The sequence below is a fragment of the Patella vulgata genome, chromosome 3, assembly GCF_932274485.2.
Source record: "Patella vulgata chromosome 3, xgPatVulg1.2, whole genome shotgun sequence".
In the NCBI taxonomy this organism is placed as follows: domain Eukaryota; kingdom Metazoa; phylum Mollusca; class Gastropoda; family Patellidae; genus Patella; species Patella vulgata.
Window position 1 is genome coordinate 53696729 of NC_065881.2, and position 26637 is coordinate 53723365.

The 26637-nt window shown below is 34.7% G+C and overlaps 2 protein-coding genes across 2 annotated transcripts in view; one reads left to right on the forward strand and one right to left on the reverse strand.

Annotated features, from left to right (window-relative positions):
* Positions 1-302: 302 nt before the first annotated feature.
* LOC126814861 (pre-mRNA-splicing factor SLU7) lies at positions 303-25514 on the reverse strand. The gene is made up of 15 exons (XM_050540279.2): positions 25383-25514; positions 23051-23276; positions 22780-22936; positions 22006-22086; positions 21664-21831; positions 21165-21236; positions 20643-20780; positions 19023-19126; positions 17971-18038; positions 17391-17587; positions 7830-7934; positions 6878-6985; positions 5393-5464; positions 4667-4810; positions 303-2556 (listed from the first exon to the last, which is right to left on the reverse strand). The coding sequence occupies exons 2-15, from the start codon at positions 23218-23220 to the stop codon at positions 2377-2379; spliced, it is 1764 nt and encodes a 587-aa protein (XP_050396236.1). The 5' UTR covers positions 23221-23276; positions 25383-25514; the 3' UTR covers positions 303-2376.
* LOC126814855 (nitric oxide-associated protein 1) overlaps positions 25044-26637 on the forward strand; it is a 42290-nt gene continuing 40696 nt past the window's right edge. Inside the window, exons 1-2 of the mRNA XM_056099280.1 lie at positions 25044-25050; positions 25177-25314. Coding sequence (XP_055955255.1) covers positions 25044-25050; positions 25177-25314 — 145 coding nt within the window. The remainder of the gene's footprint in view (positions 25051-25176; positions 25315-26637) is intronic.

A 26637-nucleotide genomic window follows, 5' to 3' on the forward strand; every position in this document is an offset into this window, starting at 1 on the left:
AAATTTATGACACAATAGTTAGTATTTCTGAGGTTTCTCCTTATGCCCAAACAAACAGCACCCCCAAATGTTAAAAACTTCCATAGAGACCCAATGGAACAATCTTCTGGCATATTTGAATTTATACTTGAACATCATGCAGAAGGAAGGGTTAGTCCAGAAAGTAGATGGTGTTTCTCATTAAGATTAAGGACAAATTGTGGCATAGTTCAATGAAATGTCATTTAATTTCTTTACTACTTCGTGGTTTGCTTGAAATAAGTTAGATATTGACTACCAATTGAAGGAAATCAAAAGCTATGTATGCTTTTATTGATCAAATCTTTATCTATAGGTCAGGAATAATATTTTACATACAATATTGTCAATTTCAGTGTAGTCCTGTTTATATACATATGACATAAAATCAAACAATTATATTAAATATGATATATTCCCATTATTTGACATATACAGGTATATATAATACACAACATTACACACATATTATTTACATCTATTTAATTTAAACACAAACTGAAAAATATTAACCCTTGAGGGTCTACAAGTGGTATTTGGGGATCCCACGACCATATCCTTAACATTTGTGAGGAACTGGTTCATAATTGTCTAGCGAGAATTTTATACATTTTCAGCTACTTAATGTCAAGTATAATGCTGTAAATAGAATGGAAGTAAGGCAGTAGCAATACTCATCATTTGACAAGAAACTATCAGTATTACATTATCGACACAACATTTTGCTGGTTACAAATGTCTAATCTGTTCTACGCTCGATGCTAGCTTTGTATTTGGAATCTAGATCTGAAAGCAAATCTAGGTATTCTACCAACCCCATCAAAATACAATTCTACATGGAAATGACAATTAAGTTAATATGTAGATTTGTATGATTTCAAAAATACCTTATAATTCATATCATCACTGTTAATACCTCAAATATTTTATTTTTTACTCTTGATTGATTATTATTCAGTCTTTATATCAAGATGTAGTTTGATCGTATTTGAATAAAATTATGCATCCAAAAAACAATTTATGTCTGGGGTCTTAGATTATGTCTGTTTTTTGTGTGACATGTCCACACAAGGGTTAAAATATGTGTATTAATAAGATATGTTCAAAACATATGCACTACAACACCTAACTCGAGTGAGCAGTCCACAATGTTTTTTGCAGATTTCATTTATTCTTTTGTAAATACCAGTAACAGGAGCATTTACAAGACTACATGACATTAAAAACTGATCAAGAGTAAAAACCCTGAAGTAATTATCAGAAATAATTAAAATTTGATTGGTTTCTAGTTCTTCCTAGTGCTAACATTTATTATAGGTACTGGTAATCAGATGCTGCTGAAATTTTGGTAAATCATTTAAAATCAATACGGTTCTTTGGCTCATGAACATAAACATATATGGTTGATGCCAGACTGCTGGACGATTGGGGGTAATAACAACATGCGACGGATGGGCCGACGACCATATATGACCACATTCCAAAGGGGGAGTACAAAAATCAAAATTTCTATAATACATAATTACAACAGTCACCGATTTCATGTGGTTATTTCCATTAAAAGCATGGCAAATTTGGTACATATGGAAAGTGGAGACACCCAATCGTTCTAGAAAAATACTGGATTCCTTGAAAAACACACATGGAGTGAGCACGGGAGAAAAATGAGAGGGTGTCACTAATTGACAGCCCGACGATTAAGGGCTGTCTACTCGAGTGACGTCTGACCTCTTTGTGTTAGAGAGTGCTTGATGTATATGTTGATAAACTTGATGGTGAGCAGACGTGGAAAGAGTGGGAGACTTAAATGTACAAAAATTTCTGAGATAAAAACTGCAGAAAAAGATGTGGGCACAGGATAATCTGAGAATGGATTCTCCCCCGGCACGCCACTCGAGGCTACCAAGTCACGTGACACAAACATGACTTCTTTTTATAGATTTTTTTAAGCAGCTTGGGCTTGGAGTATTTCCTTGTGAATGCATTGTTTTGAGATGGATTTGAAGCAAATTCTTGATAGATTAGTTTGAATATGTTTTTAGTCCAAATATATCATCATGAACTGAAACCTACTGCATAAATTTCCATTTTGTTTCATGATTAATTTAATGATTGCAATCATTATACTGATAATATCAACATTAAGAAGAGATAGTGTCTTTTTTGGCTACGGATGTTGGTAGATACCTATTTGCAACAGCAGGTTTTGAATTTTTGTTCAAAATTTGCATTTTCATGCATGTTATTATTTCCAAATTGAACAAATATCTACTAATGATGTACATATTGCCTTCAAACCTAACCTCTGCTGGAGATAAGCTGATTACTGTTAAGTAAAAATATGATATTCATTTAAAGTTATTTTGTTAAAAATGCAGCCATTGGATCTTCTGTCCTTCGTTTTTTCATTAAGAAGGCCTCTTTTTGTTCTTCAGTGGGTTCAGATGCTTCATACATACTATTATATGGTCTTTTTCTTTCATCTATAGCCATTAATTTATCAATACTACGATTGTGTTCCTCTTCTCTTCTCAGAGCCTAAAATGAGAAAAGTCAAAATATCAATTTGGTAGAAAAAGATTATAAACAGGAGTTTCTGTTAGGTGTTCTCTGGGTTGTGTTAGTCAAGTGTTTAGGGCAATAATGTTCTGTGTTCAAATCCTGGTCTTCAAATGTATCAGGGGTCTCTGACATGGAAAATATGCCTACTCATCAGTGTGCACATAAAAGAACCCTTAACAGATAGAAATTAAAGAAGATTTTCAGTCGAAAAACGTATTCCTCTCAAATTTTGTAAATTGGTTATATTATATAGTGAAATTTTGGAGGGTTGAGGCAAACATTCCTTTTACAAAACATCAGAACATAGACAACATAAATATGTACTTTTGAGTGTAATAATTATTTGACCATAAGCATGTAGACAGCTTTCAATATTTGGGGCCTAATTTAAAACAGATTAATGAATACACAATTCTTTTTCAAAAACTTGGTATTAGCTTATAGAAACATGCATTGGGAATTTCAATAACTTAAGGTTGGCCTGTGCATTTTCCCCATAAACACTGATTAGTCCAATTCGGTTTGTTACATAATTCCCATCCGTTAGCTTTTCGGGTAGAAATCGTGGAATAAGGTATTAGGGGCACAGATTCCATTTCTGCCAGTTAAAACTGTGTAAAATGATCACAAGTTAACATATTTTGCATATTTCCAAGATGGCGGCAAAATGGGATAATGTTCTGATATTGATTAAGTAGTCGTCTATGGTATCAGGATATATGTTTTCGAGGCGCAGATTCCATTTCTGCCATTTACAATTGTGTAAAAGGATCACATGTTCACATATTTTGCATATTTCCAAGATGGCGGCAAAATGGGATGATGTGCTGATATTGATTAAGTAGTCGTCTATGGTATCAGGATATATGTTTTTGGGGCGCAGATTCCATTTTTGCCATTTACAATTGTGTAAAATGATCACATGTTTACATATTTAGAATATTTCTAATATGGCTGCCATTTGAGGTGGGGAAAATGGGACGATGTGCTGATTTTGATAAAGTAGTCAGGTTCAATTTCTGCCGTTTACAACTGTGTGAAATGATGGTATATTCACCCAATCTGAGTATTTTTTCAAAATGGCTGCCGTTTGTGGCAGGACGTTTTCTAAACACATTATTGAAAAGTTTTCTGAATCCAATTCTGCTATGAATAAGCTTGTAACATGTTCCTGGAAGCCAGTGCCGTGTTTTACTCAATACATATATTATCCAACAATGAACATGACTTCTATTTAACAGGAATAGCTCTTGTGTATAATAAGATTCTCAGTAAAATAAAATAACTTTTGACAGTAATATTTCTGTGTATAATACAATTCTCAGTAAAATAATATGAGTTATACTTATAGCACATGTATATAAGATTCTCAGTAAAATACCATGATTCCTAACCGAGTTATAGCACATTTGTATAAGATTCTCAGTAAAATAATGTGGATTCTAACAGAGTTATAGCACATTTGTATAAGATTCTCAGTAAAATAATATGATTCCTAACAAAGATACTAAGATTCTTAGTAAAACAAGCGGTTGCTGTGCAAGATATGCCCACATTTTGCAAAAGATGGACAGAGAACAAGCTAAAAAGTACGCTATATGCGGCCATAGGCCAGGATGTTACAATCCGACATGAGTCAATATCAAAAGGAACCAAGATCTTTGGAATATAAACAGACATTTAAAGTTTTATCAAAATCAGATAAAAATTGTGACCTCCAGAGTGTCCACAGGTTAAAAGCATGATTTTTCAGGGACCATAATCCATGAAGTTATGGTCAGATACATGTCAATATCAAAAGGAATCGAGATCTTTGGGATATTGAACTCTAATTTAAGTTTCGTCAAAATTGGATCAAATTGTGACCTGTAGAGTGTCCACAAACAAAATGTGGAAGTTCGAAATGGACAGGGGCGACAACAATATACGTCAATATGAAAATGTAGACATATAAAATCTTGATCCCTAACAGTTTGATAAAACATGTGAATACATGATTCTCAATTAGTCAATGTTTAAAATTGAATGGAATGCATGACTAGGAGAAAAAACTGGTTTAAATAATAGATTAATTTAAATTACAAACCTCCTTCAGTTTTTCTTCGTTATCATCCGAGTCACTATCACTGCTATTATCACTATCACTCTTATTTTTATTTTTCTTCTTCCTTTTCTTTTTATCTTTCTTCTTCTTCTTTTTTCGCTTTTTTTCTAATTCATCATGATGTAACTATAAAAGTAATGATAACATGTTAAATCATGTTCTCATGCTACAATTGGCAGTGTAATGGTTTCACACCATTCACAGAACTATAGGCCCTCAACAAACTGGATTCAAAATAAACTTCTAATAAGTGTACAGTTTATGGATTTGTGAATGAATCTGTTGATTAATGATACACCAGTCTCAAAATTCATTTCAATCTACCAGAATTGAATTACATATACTAATGAAATAAAATGAATTGGGGTTTAACGTCCTACTGTTCTGCTCCAAACTGGGCTAATGAAGTGTGCTATGAGGGAAATTTAGCCGTCCTACTCTTATATCAAATTCCAACTGTCAAGGGATCTTTTACGTGCATGCCAATGTGTACACAGGTCCCCTGGTTTTCACCCCATCCAAAAGACTAGACAGCTGTCCTTGTTAGGCCCTCCGCCCTGCATCACTGACAAGGGGGAACCATGCCAGAAAATCTGGATAAACTTTCTCGATCGAACACCCGACCTCCAGGCTAGCGAGCCAGCGTCTTACCCACTTAGCCATCGTGACACCCCATGTACTAATGAATAATTAATGAGATACACTTACTTCCATCAAAGATTTGGGAACTTCTTCTTCAGCATATTCTTTTTCTTGTTGAAGTAACAATTCTTTACTTGACTACAATAATATCAATAACTATAATGACCAATGACTCTTACACCAAAATATATTGTTTTGATTATTGATAATGTTACTGAAAATATGCAACCAGTTTAGCTAATGACTACATAAATTGGTCTAATAACACCTTTACTGAGAAACCAGCAGCTGCCAGGCAGATATGCCCACATGGATAGAGAACATGCCAAACAAAAAGAGATTTTTCGTACAATCAAGGGCCATAATTTAGGAAGTTACGATCCGATATGCACGAATATCGACAGGAACCAAGATCTTTGGGTTATAAAGCTATATTTCTAAACATGAATTTCAAGTTTCTTCAAAATCGGATCAAAATTGTGAGTTCTAGATGGTCCACAACCTTGATATACCATATATTTACACTATTTGCATATAAGGTGCTGCCATTTGTCCAGCAGTTTTGGTCCCATTTTCACGAAATCGAACTCGGCCGTTATTAGGGTGTAACAGTGATATATTCAAAGGTTTTTTTTCAATCGGATAAAAATTGTGATCTCTAAGAGGAATCACAAGCTAAAAACGCGATTCAGGAAGTTACCATATATGCACGAATATCAAAAAGAACCAAGATTTTTGTGATATAAAGTTATATTTGAAGTTTCATCAAAATTGGATCTAAATTGTGTCCTCTAGAGGGTCCACAACCTTGATATACCATATATTTACACTATTTGCGTACGAGGGGCGGCCATTTTGTACGGCAGCTTTGGTCCGATTATCACGAAATTCGAACTCAACCATCATTAGGGTATAACAGTGATATATTCAAAGGTTTTTTTTAAATCAGATAAAAATTGTGACCTCTAGAGGGACCACAAGCCAAAAACATGATTTTTCGTATAATCAAGGGCCATAATTCAGGAAGTTACAATCTGATATACGCAAATATCGAAAGGAACCAAGATCTTTGAGTTATAAACATGAATTTCAGGTTTCATCAAAATCGGATCAAAATTGTGGCCTATAGAGCGTCCACAATATTGATATACCATATACATTTAACACAATTTGCGTATCATTTACACAATTTGGGTTACGAGGGGTGGCCATTTTGTCCAGCAGTTTTTGTCCGATTTTCACGAAATTCGAACTCAGCCATCATTATGGTGTAACGGTGAAATATTCGAACGTTTTTTTTTAAATCGGATAAGGGACCACAAGCTAAAAACATGATTTTTCGTACAATCAAGGGCCATAATTCAGGAAGTTACGATCTGATATGAAAATGTTGGCGTATAAAAAGCAATTGGTTTAGTAACATACCGGTACTATAATATTTGTTGGAATAATATATAAAGTTTACATAAATTTGAATTTTAGCTCAAGATCAGTATTTTTATAATATGCATGTGGTTTATAAAGAAAGTAATATTTAGAAATTGTACTTACTAATGCTGCCTGTTTTCCCGATTCACCCGTACAATATGATTCTTTAACAAGAGAATGACAACAACTAAAACCCCATTGACCTCGAAACCAATATGATCCCCATACACTCTGTTCAAATAAAAAACAACAAAATAGTTAATTTACTGTCTTCAGCCTCTTGATATAATATCATTAAAGTGGAACAGTTTTTGCTACAATAGTTAAAAAAAAATAAAAAAAAAAGATGATGAAAAATGAATATATTGAAAATTTCATTCAAATTACTTTATTCTAAGTGAAGTTATGAGTGTTTGAAGTTTTGACAAGATGTAGCATGGATTGTTTATTATCTTAGCAACGGTATTTTACAATTGTTAAATTTTAAAATATCACGGGAATTATAATCCATTTAAATAGTGGCCATTCGATGTTCTAGAGAGTTGATTATAGGCTTGTTATGTGAATAGATGTCTAAATAATAGTTTGTATCACATTTAAAGCCAAAATAAAGACCTGCAATACAAAGATTTACCTTTTACATAATGCATCTTTTAACAATATTTTATTCATTTCAAAAGGACGGAACAACTAGCAAAGCTGCAAAAGCCTACAAAAGTTCTTTCTTTAAGGCTACAATATACTACTAAAATAATTAAACATCATGCTTTAAAACTGATTTGAAATGTTGTAGTTTTTCTGATTAGGATTCCAAGACGGCTAAGAATAAAGTAAAATTTTGGGACTAATAAATGGTTCAATTTCATATTCACTTACCCAAAGGGGTCTTAAGCAGTGGGGAGAAACCAGGTAAACTGGAGAAAACAAACGAGGTTAGGCAGGCGCGCTACTCCTCATTATGTACAAACTTGGGATCAAAACCACACCACGTGACTCAATGACAGACACTTAAACACACATATTAGACCACACAACCCTCATGTTAACACAAGAGACAAAATAATATAGTACTAACTGTATGATTATTAAGATAAATATCTTCTTCATAGCGAGATTTAACTGCTGCTTTCTCCTGGCCTTTTATTACAGCACCATGTCTAGAATATTCTACATAATCTTCCTGTAATATAAAGATAGGTTGCCAGGTAAGGAAACATATGCCCACGGCAGCTAATTCATCGAGGCAGTTAATAAGGGTTGTCTCATATTTTGTCTTTTGTCAGTAACGAAAACATTTAGAACATACTAAAATCTGATTACAAGTAACAACACATTAATAGTTGGGTAAAGATAAGGCATATGGAGTGGTTACCTAGAACAAATTGCAACAGAAATTCTCTCGACGGAATATTTTAGACCCATGCATCTTTTCTTACTACATATTTTAATAGCCTTGTAATCGTCTAGTATTTTCACTTGTCGTCTTTGGTTCCCCCTTCATGTTGTGTATTCTCTTCTTCTTATCTAAATAGTTAAGACGTTTTTGTCTTCTCAGTAGTTAAGACGTTTGTCTTACAAGGAATAACAATGCAACAGTTCGTTTTTACATTTTATATATCATAGCTGGATACATATACTCAAAGCCATTAAAAACGCAATGCCTAATTCGTGAAATATTTCTGGTAAACGTTATCTTGGGCTTTCCTATCTTATGGCACATAGGTGTGGCCCTTTAAATTTAAATACAAACAAAATTTCAACATTCATCTCTTCGGAAAAATGTCACGCCTTACACAAGAAAACAGGAACAGAGCTATTGGCATGCAGGATCAGGTGGCTCCACAGGTAGCCGTCGCCAGACACTTTAATGTCCACCCATCGACCATTGCTCGCCTCAGACAACGCTTCCAAGCCACTGAAAGAGTTGCTGATCGACCCCGACCTGGAGCGCCACCTGTAACAACCGCTGCTCAAGATCGCCACATCCGACTACAGCATCTGCGCAACAGGTACTGCCAGGGTAACTGTTGGAACACAGCAACGTCAGATCAGCCCTCAAACAGTCTGAAGGTGCCTGGCTGCTCTTGGGTTAGGCTGCCGTCAACCTTACCAAGATCAAATCCTTTTGCATCGTCATCGACTTGCCAGACACCAATGAGTCGCAAATCAGGGGTATCTGTACAACACACCATGGCGAAATGTCATCTTCTCGGATGAATCCCGATTCAACCTCAGTTTTCCTGATAGACGTCACCGTATCTACCGACGTCGACATGAACACTTTGCTCATAACCCAATTGAACACCTTAGGGATGAACTTGGACGACAGGTTCGAACTCAAGTCGTGCCACCATGAACTGTTGCAGAGTTGGCACAGACACTCCAAAATCATTGGCAAACAATCCCACAGCTGTAGTGAGACATCTGTGCCGGTCCGTGCCAAGGTGACTTCAGGCATGTGTAAGAGCTCAGGGTGGACATACCCGATATTGACTTCAGCTGACCCCTGCTTTGTTTCATAGTTCTCTGACGTTTCAGTTTTGGACATTTGTAGTGAATTCTTTCATGAAATTATCCACAGATGCTTGTTATCTCGATTTTGTCAATTGTTATGTACATTTGTTAAAAGTTGTTGCAGTAAATAAACTTTGAATTTGGCAATGCGTTTTTAATGGCTTTGAGTGTAGATACAAGCATAGTAGTTTACAATACTAAAGTCATTCTCTCAAACCCCCTACAAATAAAAAGATAGGTTTTCGAGTAATTAGCATAAATCCAATATGGCCGTCACTAGCACCTTAAAACTCCAATATCTCGGGAATGGTTGAGTTTGGAGGGCGTAAATGTATTACGGGTAGATAGGAAAGTGGTACAGATGGCTCAGATAAACATAGCTAACAATTAGCTAACAATAATCCTGTGACTCCTTTCCACTGAGAGCTAATTTTTAGGAAACTATGCATGCAGATCTATATTAGTAGATGGTCATTGGTACCTTTTAATATACGGGGGCCATTCTAAGACTCCTGCTTTCTATTTATTCAGACACTGTTTCGTCACCAAATGGAGAACTTGGAGTGGGTGTTCTCACTAGCCACATCGGATTAGAGGCTGGGACTAGGCAGTGCTGGTCATTCATAGGAAGACATGATTCAAAGTCCATAGAAAGACCATATAGCATTTCAGAAGTTAGGTCTTAGTTTTAGGCACGTCAAACTCAGTTTCCTGTATTTCTTGGAACAATAGAATGCTAAATAGTTTTACCAATTTACAGAGTAAAGAATGAGAAGATAGCGAGTTGCGGGCCTTTTGACATCATAAAGAACGTGTCACAAGGATAGTTCTAGCCTTCCATCATAATGGTTGGTCGAAAGTGTGCAACCATGACAATTACATTCATCAGTAATGAATGTTAGGGTTGAGTAAACATAGCTAAGGTTGGCTGGATCCATGTCTATTATTAGAAACCCTCGCATAGTGGCTTTTTTTCGGAGATGGTCTCCAGTCGCAACAGCCTGCATAGTGCCTGACAGACAAGAGTGGTGTATCTGGCTTCAACGGCTATGAAAAGAGCCAAGAAAGGCAGTTTGTAAAGGTTTTAACAGGAATATTTTACTTGGTTTCTGATAGACCAGGATTTCAAATATGGACTGTACAATAAAACTCTTCTACTAACAATTCTTCTTTATTGAGGATTTCAGGGTCTGTAGTATCAAGTATGCAATTGGTTCAGGTTCATGCGAATCATTGACTATGAATTTCAATCTTTAAGTTGGCGTCGTTGAATTGGTTAACAAATTTGGCGGGTCTAGTTCTGGAGCTTCTACATCAAGTCCATGTGTCTCCGGAATATCTGTCAGTTGTTAGTTAGGCTTGGGATGCTGTGTTAATTTCAAATAAGAGGTACAGAAGCCGTGTGCATTCAAAGTACTGATCCGAAGTCCTGACCCATAAATATGATGTAGCTGTATTGCGAACAGTAAATGAAAAAAGTTGAAGTTGCTTGGGGTCTTGACGCTTTTACCAAACATAACCTGAGAGATGTATTCTTCAGCTCATCACGCACGACCAGCTCTTGTAAAAAAAAGTGTAAACAAATTTGATGCAAAATTTGTCATTCCACTCAAAAAATTTATTGTTTCTGGTCCAGGTAATAATTGATGGATTTTGTTTAATAATCTTGCTGCAGATTAGTGTGGCTGCTGTTTTGATAAATCACTTCTGGTCGAATTCCAAATCACGCTTTCGTGAATTATCATAACATTCTCGAAAAATTGTTCCGGTTTTTTGTTTGATATTACGTCCTTTCACATTGTCTGCCCATAATATATTTGCATGCTCCAAACTCAACCATTGCCAAGATATTAGAGTTTTAAGGTTTCTAAAGGCGGCCATATTGGATTTATGATTGGACTATTGCATTATGACGGCACATGGACATAATTTGGCAATGTTTTTCTGATTCTTTGGTAGCACTTTCCTATCTACCCGCAATACCTTTACACCCTCTGAACTCAACCATTCCTGATGTATTGCAGTTTTAAGGTTCCAATGGTAGCCATATTGGATTTATGCCAATTGTTGGACGTATGACATTATGATGTCACAGGGACGTCATGGGTTTTGCATTTCTGGATTCTTTGGTACCACTTTTATATCTATCCCTAATACATTTACATTGTACAACCTATAACTCAATCATTCCCGAAATATGGAGTTTTAAGGTGCTAATGGTGGCCATATTGGATTTATGCTAATTACTCGAAAACTTAACATTTTATTTTGGATATATGCTAATTGTTGGCCGTAGAACTTATGACGTCAAAAGGAGGTCAACTGGCATTGTTTTTCTAATTGTTTGGTAGCACTTTCCTATCTTCTCGTAATACATTTACATTCTCCAAACTCAACCATTCCCGAGATATCGGAGTTTTAAGTTTCAATAGCAGTAAAATTGGAATTATGGTAATTGTTGGCCGTATGACGTCATTTAGCTACCTTTTCTGAGTCATCTGTACCACTTTCCTATCTATCTGTAATACATTTACACCCTCCAAACAACCATTCCAGAGATATTGGTAGGGTGACCCACCATAAATAAATATCTCCATATATCTCGACAATTTCGCCACAATATTTATATATATGCCAAGCCTCAAATCAGTTTCACACAATTATAGTCACTAAATAAACGATCATGTTGTACTTAATAAGCTATGACCATTAATCATCTATAAATAATAGACTGAAAACTGGTTCCATGTGTCGTCCATAACATCCAGACACTCTTGAGTAAAAAATAGGTTACGTGCCCTTGTTTTGAAATTAGTCTCGCTTAACCAGTCTATCGACCATTCAAGGGCTGATTGACAGGTCGGGATAATCAAGACTACTTTTTTACGAAACATAACAGAAAGCTAGAACAAGAAATTGAATTTAGAAATGAGCACGTTAGCTAGCTCAACAATTGTTTTAAGAAGCTTGTAAAAGTAAAATGAAACTACTGCTAGTATCATGTTCCTGTCTAACCCGAGTGCTTCAGAGATATTATTTGTACTAAACCAAAAGATGCTGCTCTGAACGGTACAGTTAATGATAAAGCGATTTAAAAAATGAAACGAACGTAATTTCTAAATCTGCTGTAATAACCAAGAAGCTTAATTTTACTGCTATTCAAAATCGTCAACAATAAATTTTTTACGGCTGTAATAGTTGATAGATTTGTAGAGAATTGCACGTGCCATGGCTATTTATAGTATCATACTGTCAGAAAGTTGGCCTCGACACGGCGAATGTCCACGCTTCAGTGGTAGTCTCGAACTATCAGCGGTTGACTGTATTTCTGTAGGTGCATGGGCCACAATAATATTGGCGATTTTTGTTTAGGAGACATTCAGGTACCCCTCTACCAGATTCCGCTGAGAAAAATTCTGTTGCAATTTGTTCTAGGTCATTTATTATATTTATTATAAGATAAGTAATTATCAGAAATCATAAGAATTTGTTCGATTGTTTGTCTCATGAACTTAAACACTGTGTATAAATTTATACTAACTTTAGCCTCTAGTGCGTCCACAAGATTTCTCAATTGATTAATGGCCATAACTCTGACAGTACTTATCTGACATTGTTGAAAATCAATAGGTTTCTTCGTCTCTAAATCGTAAAAACTGTGTATAAATTTAAAGTCTATCAGTATCAGTTAGTAAGTAACTTTACCCTGTAGAGTATCCACAAGATTTTTCAAAGTGATCAAGGACAATAACTTTGGCAGTAATCATTGGAAATTGTTGAAAATCAATATGCTTCTTCGTCTAATGACCGTAAACACTGTGTATAAATTTAAAGTCCATTGGATAGTAACTTAAGCCTCTAGAGCATCCACAAGACTTTTCAAAGTGATCAAGGGCCATAGCTCTGGCAGTAATTATCGGAAATTGTTGAAAATAAACAGGCTTCCTCGTCTCATTACCGTTAACACTGTGTATAAATTTAAATTCAATCGGATATTAACTTTAGCGTCCAGAGTGTCCAATAGGCTTTTTCAGCTCATGACTCTAAACACTGTGTATAAATTTAAAGTTTATTAAATAGTAACTTTAGCCTCTGAAGTGAAATGAAATGAAATGGGGTTTAACGTCCTACTCTTCTGCACCTAACCTGGGCTAATTGAAGACGGGCTTACGCCATACAGTGTGCTATGAGGGAAATTTTGCCCGGGCAGCGGCGCTACGGCCTACTCTTATATCGAATTCAAACTGCCAAGGGATCTTTTACGTGCACGCCAATGTGTACACGGGACCTCGGTTTTTCGTCCCATCCGAACGACTAGGCAGCTGTCCTTGTCAGGCCCTCCATTCTGCATCACTGACAAGGGGAAACCACGCCGGAAAATCGAGATGAACTTTCTCGGACAATGCAGGGATCGAACACCCGACCTCCAGGCTAGCAAGCCAGCGCCTTACCCACTTAGCCACGTGATCCCCAACTTTAGCCTCTAGAGCACAAGATTTTTCAAAGTGATCAAGGACCTTAACTCCAGTAGTATTTTTAGGAAATTGTTGAAATTTAATAGGCTTTTTCAGCTCATGACTGTAAACACTGTGTATAAATTTAAAGTTTATTGGATAGTAACTTTAGCCTCTAGAGCGCCCACAAGATTTTTCAAAGTGATCAAGGGCCATAACTCTGGCAGTAATTATCAGAAATTGTTGAAAATCAATTGACTTTTTCGTCTCATGACTGTAAACACTGTGTATGGATAAATTCAAAGTCATTTAGATATTCACTTTAGTCTCTAGAGCATCCACAAGCAATTGTGGACGCCGGATGGATGGACAGGGGGAGCGATGCCAATAAACGGCCACATTTCAATGTGGGCGTAGAAAAACATATACTAATCACACAGTAGAATGGTGACTACAGTATATGAAGCTAAACAAGTTGAGCATGCAGGAATTAGTTTGATTTTGACACAGCAGTTAGTGGGCTTTGTCTACATGTGTTGATGCCTGAGGTTCTGTTGTTGAAGCTTCAAAATGGGTGTCAAGTCACTGTCTTTAAATATCAAATAAATTTAACTTTTTTATGTATTCAGTTGTAATTGGGTATAATAGGGCCAGTGCAAACTAGTAAGATAGCTGCAGAAGTTACGCTACACTGAGTATAACCTGGTCGTTTCAGGACCATCATATGGCACTAGACTTCTGATATCCAATCAATAATTAATTACTGACAATGACTTGACACCCATTCCGAATAGTACCTTACACATCAACACACGTAGACAAAGCCCACAAACTGCTGCGTCAAATTCAATCAACATATCTTTCTTTGTTTCATTAACTAGCTTAAGTCATTGATTTTTCTAATCTACCCACATTTCCCTAGCTTGTGCCATTCTGTACAAAAATCTATAGCAATTGGAGAAAAACAGGAAACCCTAGTAAGTCCATCATGTTAAGTACTTATGATGTATTACATGTGTTTATTAATTAGTCAACTTTAAACTTTTTTAATTGCACGGGATCAAGAGAAGGAGACCGACTCTAACCAGGTTATAGTATAACACTACTGAGATTGAAACCATGAAACTTGGATTAATGACAGACCTCATGATCTTAAGTGCATGCATTAGACCACACTACAACCCACCCCCAGCACGGGATCAACTCAACCCGAATCAGTTTATTAAGAAAATATTGGTTAAACTAACTCAAAGATAACATTAGTTAGTTAGTGTAGAGCTCACTCAACTTAAAGGGGAAGACCAACGATTTTCAACAAGGGTTCCATAAACCTTAAATATATATTGATAAATAATCCCCTCTGTAGCACAAGCAAAAAGGTTTTTGTAAGTGAGAAATTAATTTTTATTAAAACAGGAAGTGACATAGTTGGTTCAACACGCTGACTGGGCTCTATAGTAAGCATACAGATTTGGCATAAGTTTACTACTGTATTGTGTTCACGCATCGCCCTTTGGCCGAAAATCTGATCAAATGGGCTGTTTATTAGGATATCATAAACACGAATTTATGTTTTATTAACGTTTAGTACACAAAGCCGTCGTGTAAATTCACCCATACTGAACAGTAGGCTGTGTCTCAATTCACGCCACATGGCTAATTGTTTATATCACGTGGTTTGATTGACAGCTTGCAAGTGACATGTGTTTCGTCTGCTTCGATGGTTTTTTTTGTGCTTGCTAACAGCGTTTTTCAACATAAACAGATCAAAATTATGGGCATGTGAGACATATAATATATAGTGCATTTTGGCACGTAATGTCGACGTGAACGTCTTTTCCTTTTTTCTTCCATTTCCTCTTGAGAATGGCTGGGCTCAAATGTTTTTACGGCATTACTTTAGACCACTCATAGACGATTTATATTCCACAAGCAAGCTGTCAATCAAACCACGTGATGTAAACAATTAGCCATGTGGCGTGAATTGAGGCACAGCATACAGTTTAGTATGAGTGAATTTACTTTGTGTACTAAACGTTAAAAATACATAAATTCGTGTTTACGATATCCTAATAAACAACCGATTTGATCAGATTTTTGGCCAAAGGACGACGCGTGAACACAATATGGCAGTAAACTTGTGTCAAATCTGTATGCTTACTATAGAGCCAAGTCAGCGTGTTGAACCAACTATGTCACTTCCGGTTTTAATAAAAATTAATTTCTCGCTTACAAAAACTTTTTTGTTTGTGTTACAGAGGGGATTATTTATCAATATATATTTAAGATTTATGGAAACCTTGCTGAAAATCGTTGGTCTTCCCGTTTAAACATCTTGCCATCTCATGCCCAATGTTATTAAAATTAGATAAACTTTGGTTCTTACAAGTGTTTTTCTGACTTTTAACTATATACTGTTTAAAATCAACTTTCTATCAACAATGTGTTCAGCCAAACAGTGTGCTCTGTCTAGGCTATCCACCAAATACACACAATTCCAACACATGCTACATGGAAAGTATTTCAAATTGGATGACTCTTAAGACATTGAACAATATTTAATTCAATTAATTGCCTAACTTACCAAATTTAGTACGCATAGTTTTTGTGTTGGTGATTCTGATTTAACCAATTGCTAAATCAATCTGAATAACCAGCAAACAATATACCTAACCAATTTCTTTGTAATGATAGGTTGACCCAGTGATGGGATTTTGCTTGTATATTCCGGACATGTCTGACACTATTTTCCAGACTTCTAAAATTGTTCGACCAGGAATATGTCCAATCAGACATCAAGATATGGTAAATAATATTCAAAATTCCAAAATTAATATAGTGTACTGAGTGTATAACTGCCACTCAACCCAATTATCGATGATAATAGGCTGGATTGATTTGGTAATTAAGTGATCAACGTATTTATCGTGTTATACCATCTACACACCATCTATACATCTATACACCATGATTGACTGACTTAATCCTTTATCGTACAATTCATCAATCTAATCTTAAACAGAAGCAGGGCTCAAAACTCATGAAAGCCATCACGGCCATTGCCGTTGTAAACATTGGAATGGCCGTCGATAGCAGTAACATCCACGGCCAAAAATTGCTGTTGTAAATTTCGGAAAAAAATCAATAAAAATACGATAGCCATTGGCCGTAGAAATTACTTAAATTGCCGTCGATAGCACTGATATCAGAAGCCAAATTCATATTGTGTGAGATGCGTTTTTTCCGTAAAACTTGGCTAGCTATCACGATTTATGCTGCAATTGAAATCGTGATTTTAACCATGGAGTAATCATGGTGATCCTATCAGGTCTTATCATATATTGAGGTCAGTCGTAGCAATCATGTTGATCATATTGCAATGCATCTGAACATATCTGCACGTACCATATCAATAACCCAATAGGGACACTCCTATCATAATGCATCGCACCACAGTGGGAACCTAGCATAAACTATTACATATTTAACTCTTTTATTATATCATTTGTTCACTAAAGACATCTCTTTTAGCTTCCACCATATTCTCTCAACTTCCAGTTACCAATCGTGCAAGCATACATCTCTCTAGCAGACGACTTTCACTCAAACAATGATACATGTAAACAGTGCAGATGACAGGGTTAACAATTTGTACTATTATAACTTACTGTTTGAGCTAATAACAATTGTTTAGGTGGAGCATCTAAATGTTCTTCACCACCATATTTTTCTAATATAGACTGCTTAGCTGTCTGTTTAAAACCATCTTTTCTCTGTTGAAATTCTTTCTGTAATAAGGCTAGTTTGGTAGGATCAGCTTGAAGATGGACATCTACTCCTCTTTCATACGCTTCCCACGCAAATACTAAAACATTCAAATGTCAAAATCTTGTTACAATACAATTTACTGAAAAGATTGATTTGTGGTAATACATCACTACAGTTTGAATCTTGGGGTATACATGTGTAATAAAAAAAAAAAAGATGTATATATGGCTATCAATGTAACACATACACATTAACTTGAAAACGTGACCTGTATGTGTTACGAAACGTTGTTATCAAATAACAGAGATGTCGTTATATCCATATATACCTTGTGTTGTGTTTTGTTATGAATAGTTAACCGTATTTCTAGATGTCATTTAAAGAATTGTTCTCTAAAAGTATTTGTGTTTTTAGCTTATCTAAATAAAGTCAGACAGGATATTCCAAATATCGCAATACAAACAACACCGTTAAACTTACATTGTTCTTTAGCCATTTCATGAGCATCACCAGACACGCGAACAAAATTATCACCAGCATAATGTAAGCTGGAAAATAGTATTGAAAAACATCATATTGATTGATACTCGAACACAGTTGAGTGATTGTGATAATTCAGTTACATTCCATGTTTTGTCAAAATTCATCCTCCAAACAGATTACTGTATTCGCAGATATAACATAGGTATGTCTTCTAAGTTTTATGAAAATTAATCCCATCACTAGGTCTAAAGTTATCACATTCCAAATATGCATTCCAATAGACCCCCAGCATTAGCAGAAAAAGTGGAGAGGGGTGGGGGGAGCCTTTATTTCTGACAAACTATTCTTTATATATTTTCATGGGTACTGTAATATGCTTATTGAGATTATGGCAGTTATCTTTACAATAAAAGAGCCATGTTGACTCAATAATAAGGTTTCACATTAGGTCATATAAAAAAATATTGTGTTTCTCAGACTAAGTGTCTCACTTAAAGAGCTGCATGACCCATATTCATCTTAAAACTAAACCAGCGGCTGCCAGACAGGATACGCCCAAATTTTGCAAGAGATGGATAGAGAAAAAGCTAAACAAAAAGCGATTTTTCGTAAAATTATGGGCCATAATTCAGGAAGTTACGATCCAATATGAGCAAATATGAAAAGGAACCAACATGATAAGTTTCATCAAAATCAGATGAAAATTGTGACCTGTAGAGTGTCCACAAGCTAAAAATGTGTATTTTTCGTACAATCAGGGGGCCATAATCCATGAAGTTATGGTCCGATATATTAGTAGTCGTATAAAAACAGATTCATTAATTACCGCACGTAAATTTTTCTCCTTGGTTACAGGTATTAACTTTATAAAAATTTTGAATGAATCTAGAAATGTACTGTAGGCTCAATTATTAATTACAATACACTGATAAGATTCTTTGACAAACTTTAAACCTCTCTCTCCCGCATCAGATTTTCATAAAGGATAGTCTGAGAAACAGAATACGTTTTTTGTAGGGCCTTGAATACATCTATATGCCGGTACATACTCTGCTTTGTCTTTACCACTCCCAGTAATCTCATATGGATTCTGTCTCATTGATCGTGTTTTGGGGTCGTAGAATGCAGAGTTCAAATCTAGATTATATAAATACTGAAAAAAAAGGAAATGGGTTAATTTTAAAAACTACTTGATGCAATCTTGCTTATATCATTATGCAAATGGAAACAAGTCTCAAGTTAACAAATTTATACCTTATCTCCTAGAGGCATTTAGTAAGTGGATAGAGCAATAAACTATAACACATACTTATGGAAGAACAATTACTGACTTATTTAGGTGACGTTTCGAAGTGTATTCTCTCAATGTTGAGATAATACTCTTTGCAACGTTGTCTAAATAAATTAGTAATTGTTCTTCCATAAGTATGTATTATAGTTTAAATTTATACCTGTTCTATTTAGTGTTAAAAACCCATTTTAAACCCACATTTTTCGATTTAAGTTGTCTGGAAATGTGCACCAATGGCCACAATAATTTGAATTAAAACATTCCAATTTCTAAGGAAAAATCAATTTAAAAACAAAATGTATTCTTAACAAAAACTATTTGGTTGTGCTCCAGATTTCACAGTTTTGAATTTTTCGCCACTTGTTAAAAAGGAAATATGTGAGATCTAAATCTACCTTTTGCAGGTCTTTCTTAGGCCTTAAATGTTATATAAACTATTAATTAGATATTTATTAATATGGCAAGACCATAATCAACTCTCGATGCCATATGATGGGTTCAATTTTCAACAGATTTGAATCTGTTCTGCAGTTCAACGATGGTTGATGATTAACTGTAAAAATTGATGATCGAAACTTTATTTATCGAAACAATGGACACAATGATAATCAAGGCAACAGTGTGATTGAAATGAAAATTTCTCGGCTCAGTGTGAAGTAATTTGACTAAAATTGTCAACATATTCTCTTTACGTTATCTATTTTTTTAACTATAATAACGAGAACTATCAGCTCTTTATCTAATCTTCCATAATGCCCCTTTAAGATCCTAAAAAGAACTAAAAATCATTGTTTGGCCTAACTGTGCCCTGCTCCTGTATGATCAGGTTTTTATTCTGCTTTGCAGTTTTCTTGCATTGAACTTATTTTAGAATTATTAAACATACATTACGCAAGAGCTAAATCTGCCTTTTGCAGGTCTTTCATTAGCCTTGAAATGTTTTCTAAATTATTGATTAGACATTAACTTATCCAGACCATTATCAACTCTCGATGCCATGCTAGCCTGCGATATTTAACAGATAGGAATACATTTTTTGAAATTTAATTAAATGTAAAAATTGATAATCAAAACTATGTTTTTTATCGTACTGACTTTAGTAATGATGATCGAGGCTAGCCTAAAATTCAAAAGCTAATATCTTGGTTCAGAGTGGAGCAATTTGACTGAAATTTTCAGCATATTCTATTTATTTATCTTTTTTTTAACTATTATAGCGAGAACTGTCAACTCTGTATCTAATATCCCATAATGCCCCTTTAAATGATTGACTGTAGCTGAACTAAAAGTCATACTTTATTAATTTTTTTCTCAAATGAAAGCAAATTTAATAAATATTGTCTATAATTTCTATAAAGGTATGCACTAGCATACTTACTTTGGCAGTGTCTTCCCGAATACGTAAATTTCTAACAGTAATTCTTTGTTTTGTTTCAAACTTTTGTCCAGGCATAGCCAGATCATCAGCATATTTATCTTCATCTTCTTCGTCATCATCATCTTCTTCTTCTTTCTTCTGTTAAAAAAAAAACCCCAAAAAACCAAAGACATAAAAATTATATCTATAAGAGAATATAAGATGTATTATACAATTAATTAATTATTGGATATGTAATTATTATTGGAATAAAAGTATAGCTAAATAGTTGATTTCTTTTAACTATATACACAGCAAAAGATACAATATAAATTCATCCAAGATATCATAGGCATTATATTCAAACACATCTGAGCTCTCTTGGATAGACAGTGACATTCCAAGTTTCATTACGAAATTAAAAATATAGATTCTATCACATACACAAGCAATAATGGATGGACAAACCAATCTACGGACTGACAGGGGTGAGGATGCTATATATCCACGTTAAATGTGGACATATAAAAAAAACATACTTACAACATCATCTTCTTCATCTGCACCTGTTTTTAATGACTCGTCTAATTTTTGTTCCTTTAAAGCTCTCTTCGCCTGAATTTTAATAATATAATACAATTTAACAATATATATGTCATATATATATGGAATGGTGCATCAAATTTTCTGTAATATTATACAGATTAATTATCATATCATAGGCATTGCAATTAAGATCTTAAACTTTGTGAATACTACTCAAACCTTACAGGCTTATGATGACAGTTGACTCATACAAAGATGTGCTATAGTAGGTTAGTGTTTGAATAAGGTAAACAGATTATTTTGAAATATAAGATATATTTTCTTGATGAAAGAGATAATGCCACAATTACCTATCCTCAATAGCACACTGTACAGGATAGGCCTGTCTTCAAACTGTTCACTGGCCCAAATAAGTAAAACATTAGACCCCAGTTTATTCATTTACTCTCCAGTTTATCTTTATCTATGTCATTATGAAATTTCTTGTTCTACTTACCGCCTCTATTTTGTTATATTCTTCAAATAATTTCTGTCTATGTTCATCTGTGTCAATACCATTCCACCTATCTCTCTTTCCCTCATAATCAAAATCTACTTTACCTTGAATATATTCATCTGGTGCTATAGATTCTCCTGTAAATTTAGCTCCCACTTTCCTTGGTCTCTACAATTCAAAATAATGCAATAAAAATTTTCTACTGCCACATTGTAAAATATTTCAATTGATTTAATAGTTAAAACGGTTGTTACTCTTTATGGGATTGTTGCCCAAGAACAGTCTTAATTCAAAATGTAATATCATCATTAATAAGTAAGCTTATTGGCTATAATTAAATACCTCCAAACAATCTCTTTTTTTATGTGTCACAGCTCCACAGTTTTCACAGGCACCTTTACGAAACTTAGTAGCTACAGGACCCTAGAGGAGATACAAGTTACATGTATATAATGATAAGTAGCATGAGACTGCAACAAAATTATATCACCAAATAGTGTTGATTATTATAAACTTTCATCAATTAACTATATACATTACTGAGACATACATTTCATCAATTAACTATATACATTACTGAGACATATACTGCACATCAGTTATTGAGTTAGACCTGTAACCACACGATTGCATGTATGATCCTCTCTCTTTAGCTTGTTTCCTTGAATAAGACACTTTCTCACTGTATTCATGTCTAGCCAGCTGTAATTGAGTTCAAGTATGAAATTGCATAGTGAAATTTAAGGAACCTAAAAAATGACCATTGCATAGAACTAACCACCCAACAAATGTAAAAAGTTCTCAATGTGTTGTGCGTCTTGTTATTTTAATTTTAGAAGGCCTGAAATCTAACATGATGTGCTGTCAATCAAACCTATTACATTTCGCACAACACACTTAATAACACATACACTACATGTATGAGCAAAAAAAACCATGGACAAACAAAAATTAGACACACAAAATCGTAACTTTAATGGGAAATGAAATCTAAGTCACAGAAATGTTATTGGAGGAGAACAAAAAGATGATTAAAGTAAATAAATGTAAAAATTTAATTACTTTAAATCATACAACACAAAATCATGGAAACATCAAAAAGACATTGTTTCATACCTCTTTAATACCCTTCTTATACCATTCATTCACTGACACTGTACTGTAGACTTTTTTCTTCTCATCTTGTGTCCGTTGATGTTTTAAAGTTGCTGATGTTGAACCAAAGTACCAAGGTGCTTGCATAATATACTGAGGTATATGTGGATTAATATCTCTATAAAACACAAATGTAACATAGTTATCTAAAAATATGTTTCAGTAAAATAGAGACATTTCAGTAATGAAAGAAAAAATATATGTATATTGCTAATAGATAGTGATATCTTACTTTCCATCTTCATCTTGCATAGCTGGTGCTGTACCAGCTTTTCTCATTTCATCTAATTCTTTCATTTTCTTCCAATCTTCCCTGGATTGTTTTTTTGGTCCATCGTGTTCTTCTTCTGACTTGGCCATCTTGGCCACCACTGATGGTGGCAGATTTACTTGAAAGGACATAATGTCCTGTTTTAATTATTCACTTCTGTGCTGTTAGTATTTTCTTTCAAAATGATCTAAAATAAAATAGGAAATTGGTACTTTTGATACAGGTATTTTTATCAGCTTGAATATATAAAACAACAGATGAACATTGCCTTGTGTTCATAAGACCTGCATTTGTGGAACCAAATGAAATGCATTTGTCTTTTAAAAATTCAGTATAATACAAGAAAGAAACTAAATCAAAATCATGAGAGGACACTGAATATTAATTACTACACAATGCCAACTTGTTAGTTATTTGGGAACTGTCTCTGGACGTCAAAGCACTTTGTGGAATGCGAGACAGTTCCCAAAGGAACTATACACTTGTATGAAAATATTGTTCCAATACAGTTGGGTAGGCCTACTCATTTTAGAGGACTCTTTATTAGGATTAATTATAGATAACTGACATATTAAATGCATTATGTAAGAGCTGTCTCTGGACGTCAGAGCACTTTGTGGAATGCGAGACAGTTCCCAAAGGAACTATACACTTGTATGAAAATATTGTTCCAATACAGTTGGGTAAGCCTACTCATTTTAGAGGACTCTTTATTAGGATTAATCATAGATAACTGACATATTAAATGCATTATGTAAGAGCTAAATCTGCCTATGCATTTTTAAAAATATGTTGGATAACTGCACGTGGATGACTTTGGATGAATGAATGATTGAAACTTTGATAAATTTCTACAACGAAACCGTGCGAAGAACATGGCATCTCATTTGCAATATTTGTAGCCGTTATAATTCTTATTAATGCCTACAATTGATACACTATTCATGGCTTTGAGCAAGTAAAATTAGGTTCAATTGCAAAATTTTTAACAGATATCATCACAGTTTACATGGAAATAAGTAATTATGTTACAAATAGTGAAGAGTGGAACACTGAAATCTTAAAGTAGCTAAGTCTCTAAATCAATACCATCGAAAGTCTTCGACATTGAAAACACAAATTATTTGTTAATTTAAATCAACATTAATGCTGTGATCTTACTGGGGAAAGATGGGCTTCTGATATTCAATATTTAAGACAAAATAAACATTTTACCACTGGTACATGAGTCGTGTACCATAATGCGATTTAGCGCCATTTGTAACAAGAACGAGGCTAGACATGTTCCACAAATCATGTCAAACGGTGAAGTCATATTCTTATCTGCAGAGCATCCGCAACAAATACTTTCAGTGTAAACTGGAATAAACAGACGCTAGAGATTGTCATTTGATTGCGACTTCTGGTATATTTCGCCGAACATAAATGATTTGAAATTAGGTAAAAACGAAAACTATTGAATATAAATCAGTTTATTACATTATTTTATATGCGTTGTGTGTCAATTTCTAGGTCCAAAATATTAGTGATTTAGCTCTATAGTGATCGAGGGTCTTTCTACAAGTACCAAGTCCCACTTGGTGTTCCCAGGCGTCCGCAATAATAACAATGTTACCTATTTGAAGTCTAAAGCATAATCTGAGCCGCAGCTACGGCAAAACAGCAATATATAGGTTAAATCCCGCTGGTAGCACGGGACTCCGTGGATAGGTGGAAGTAGTCTCGGTTATCCTGACGGACACCTGTATGAGTGTATGTAGGGCAAAATCACAACACTCCTTTAATCTTATCTTACTGAACAGTTTTTCTGTATTTTCGAGTGACATAAAATGACACGATTCTGGTTCGACAGTCATTTTAAAATAACAGAAATTTCGCATAGCAGTTAGGTTTTTAAATCATAAAATTATGCGGTAAGGTTTCCCCTTTATTTCAATGGGAATTGATTTATCATATGTTAAGTTAGCTATTGTACAGTACAGTTTGGGGTCAGTGGAAATTGGAAATTAAGGGTGTTATATTAGGCCAGTAATTTTTTTGTAGTCAAATCCTACAAAACTTGCTCAAACTCAACGGAAGGCTTTAAGGACGGTCTACTAGTACTACTGTGGCTGGAGCAAGCTGGAAGTGGAAGACATCACGATCAGTAGGGCCTAGTACCAGTGGAACCATTTCTAGGCATCTCACTGAGATCCTGAATGTTTTAGCAAATTCCAAGAATACCGGTATGATACATCTACTGAAAATTAAATCATGTTTATTTACTAATATTCGTTGTCAAAACGCAGTTTACCTTGTTATTTATTTCTGTAATCGCTCGAAAACGTTACCGGAAGTTTTGGTTTTAGTCAATATGCCCCTTACGACATAATAAATATCGATGTAAGAAACCCAGTGGAACAAACTGTTTATTAGTGGACATAGCTTGTAAATTTGCATAAATGATCTGTATGATTTTCTGTTATCGTATGAGTAAGCGTGCCTGAATAAAAATCTACACAAGTATGTTTAAGATCGCTATCTTTTCTCAATGTCATAAGAGATATTACAAGATAAGATAACTCTGTTTCACGACCCACGTTTTCCGTATTGTCTGTAAACAAATGTAACCAATCTCTAAAATGTCACAACTGAGACATTTCTGGGGTTGTCATAAACAGTTTTACGACTTATTTTCTCCAATTTTAGGGGGTAGCACTATTTCATCAGCATGTTTAAGACAATGCTCTTCCCAAGCAAATATTAACACAAAACGACAGTACAAACGACTCAAATATATTTCTAGCCAACTCGGAGGCGGCAGAAGAAAGAAACCAAAGGCAGTTGAGATTTCCTTAGCAAGTAATAATGCCCAAATTGAAAATTTTCACAATGACAGGGTACCGTTAATTGTTAAAATGATGACAGAGCATAGAAAAGATAATACTTTAATTAATGGCACTGATTCTGTAAGTCAAGAAGAACTTGAAACTGGTTTAAAAAGAATTAAACATGATTTCAGAGCTCAAGTTATAAAAGCTGAATCTATTCCCGAAGAAGTGGCATTTATTAGTGAAGACACAGAGACATCAAATAATTCTGAGCTAGGTTTTGTTGAAACTATTTTTCTGGATGATGAAACTCAACAAGAAAGGAGTACAAAAAAGCTTCTTGGAACACCATTACCTGGAACTGGTGTCAGTAATATCCCATGTTCTGGTTGTGGTGCCAATCTTCACTGTGAAGATCCCTATTTACCAGGATATATGAGGGGAGAAAAATTTACTACGTTAACTACTGATGAACTGAGGGAGTCTGTGTGTCAAAGATGCCACCTAATATTAAATTCTAACATGTGTCTTGATGTGAAAGTGGATGCGAAAGACTATGCCAGAATCATTTCAAACATAAAAGCTACATATCCATTAGTTATTGTTATGGTCGACTTGTTAGACATAGAAAACAGTATATTTCCAAATTTGTTTAAGTCAATTGGAAGAAATAAACAATTATTTATTGTTGGAAACAAAGTAGATTTAATTCCGAAAGATCAACCAGGATATCTTCAA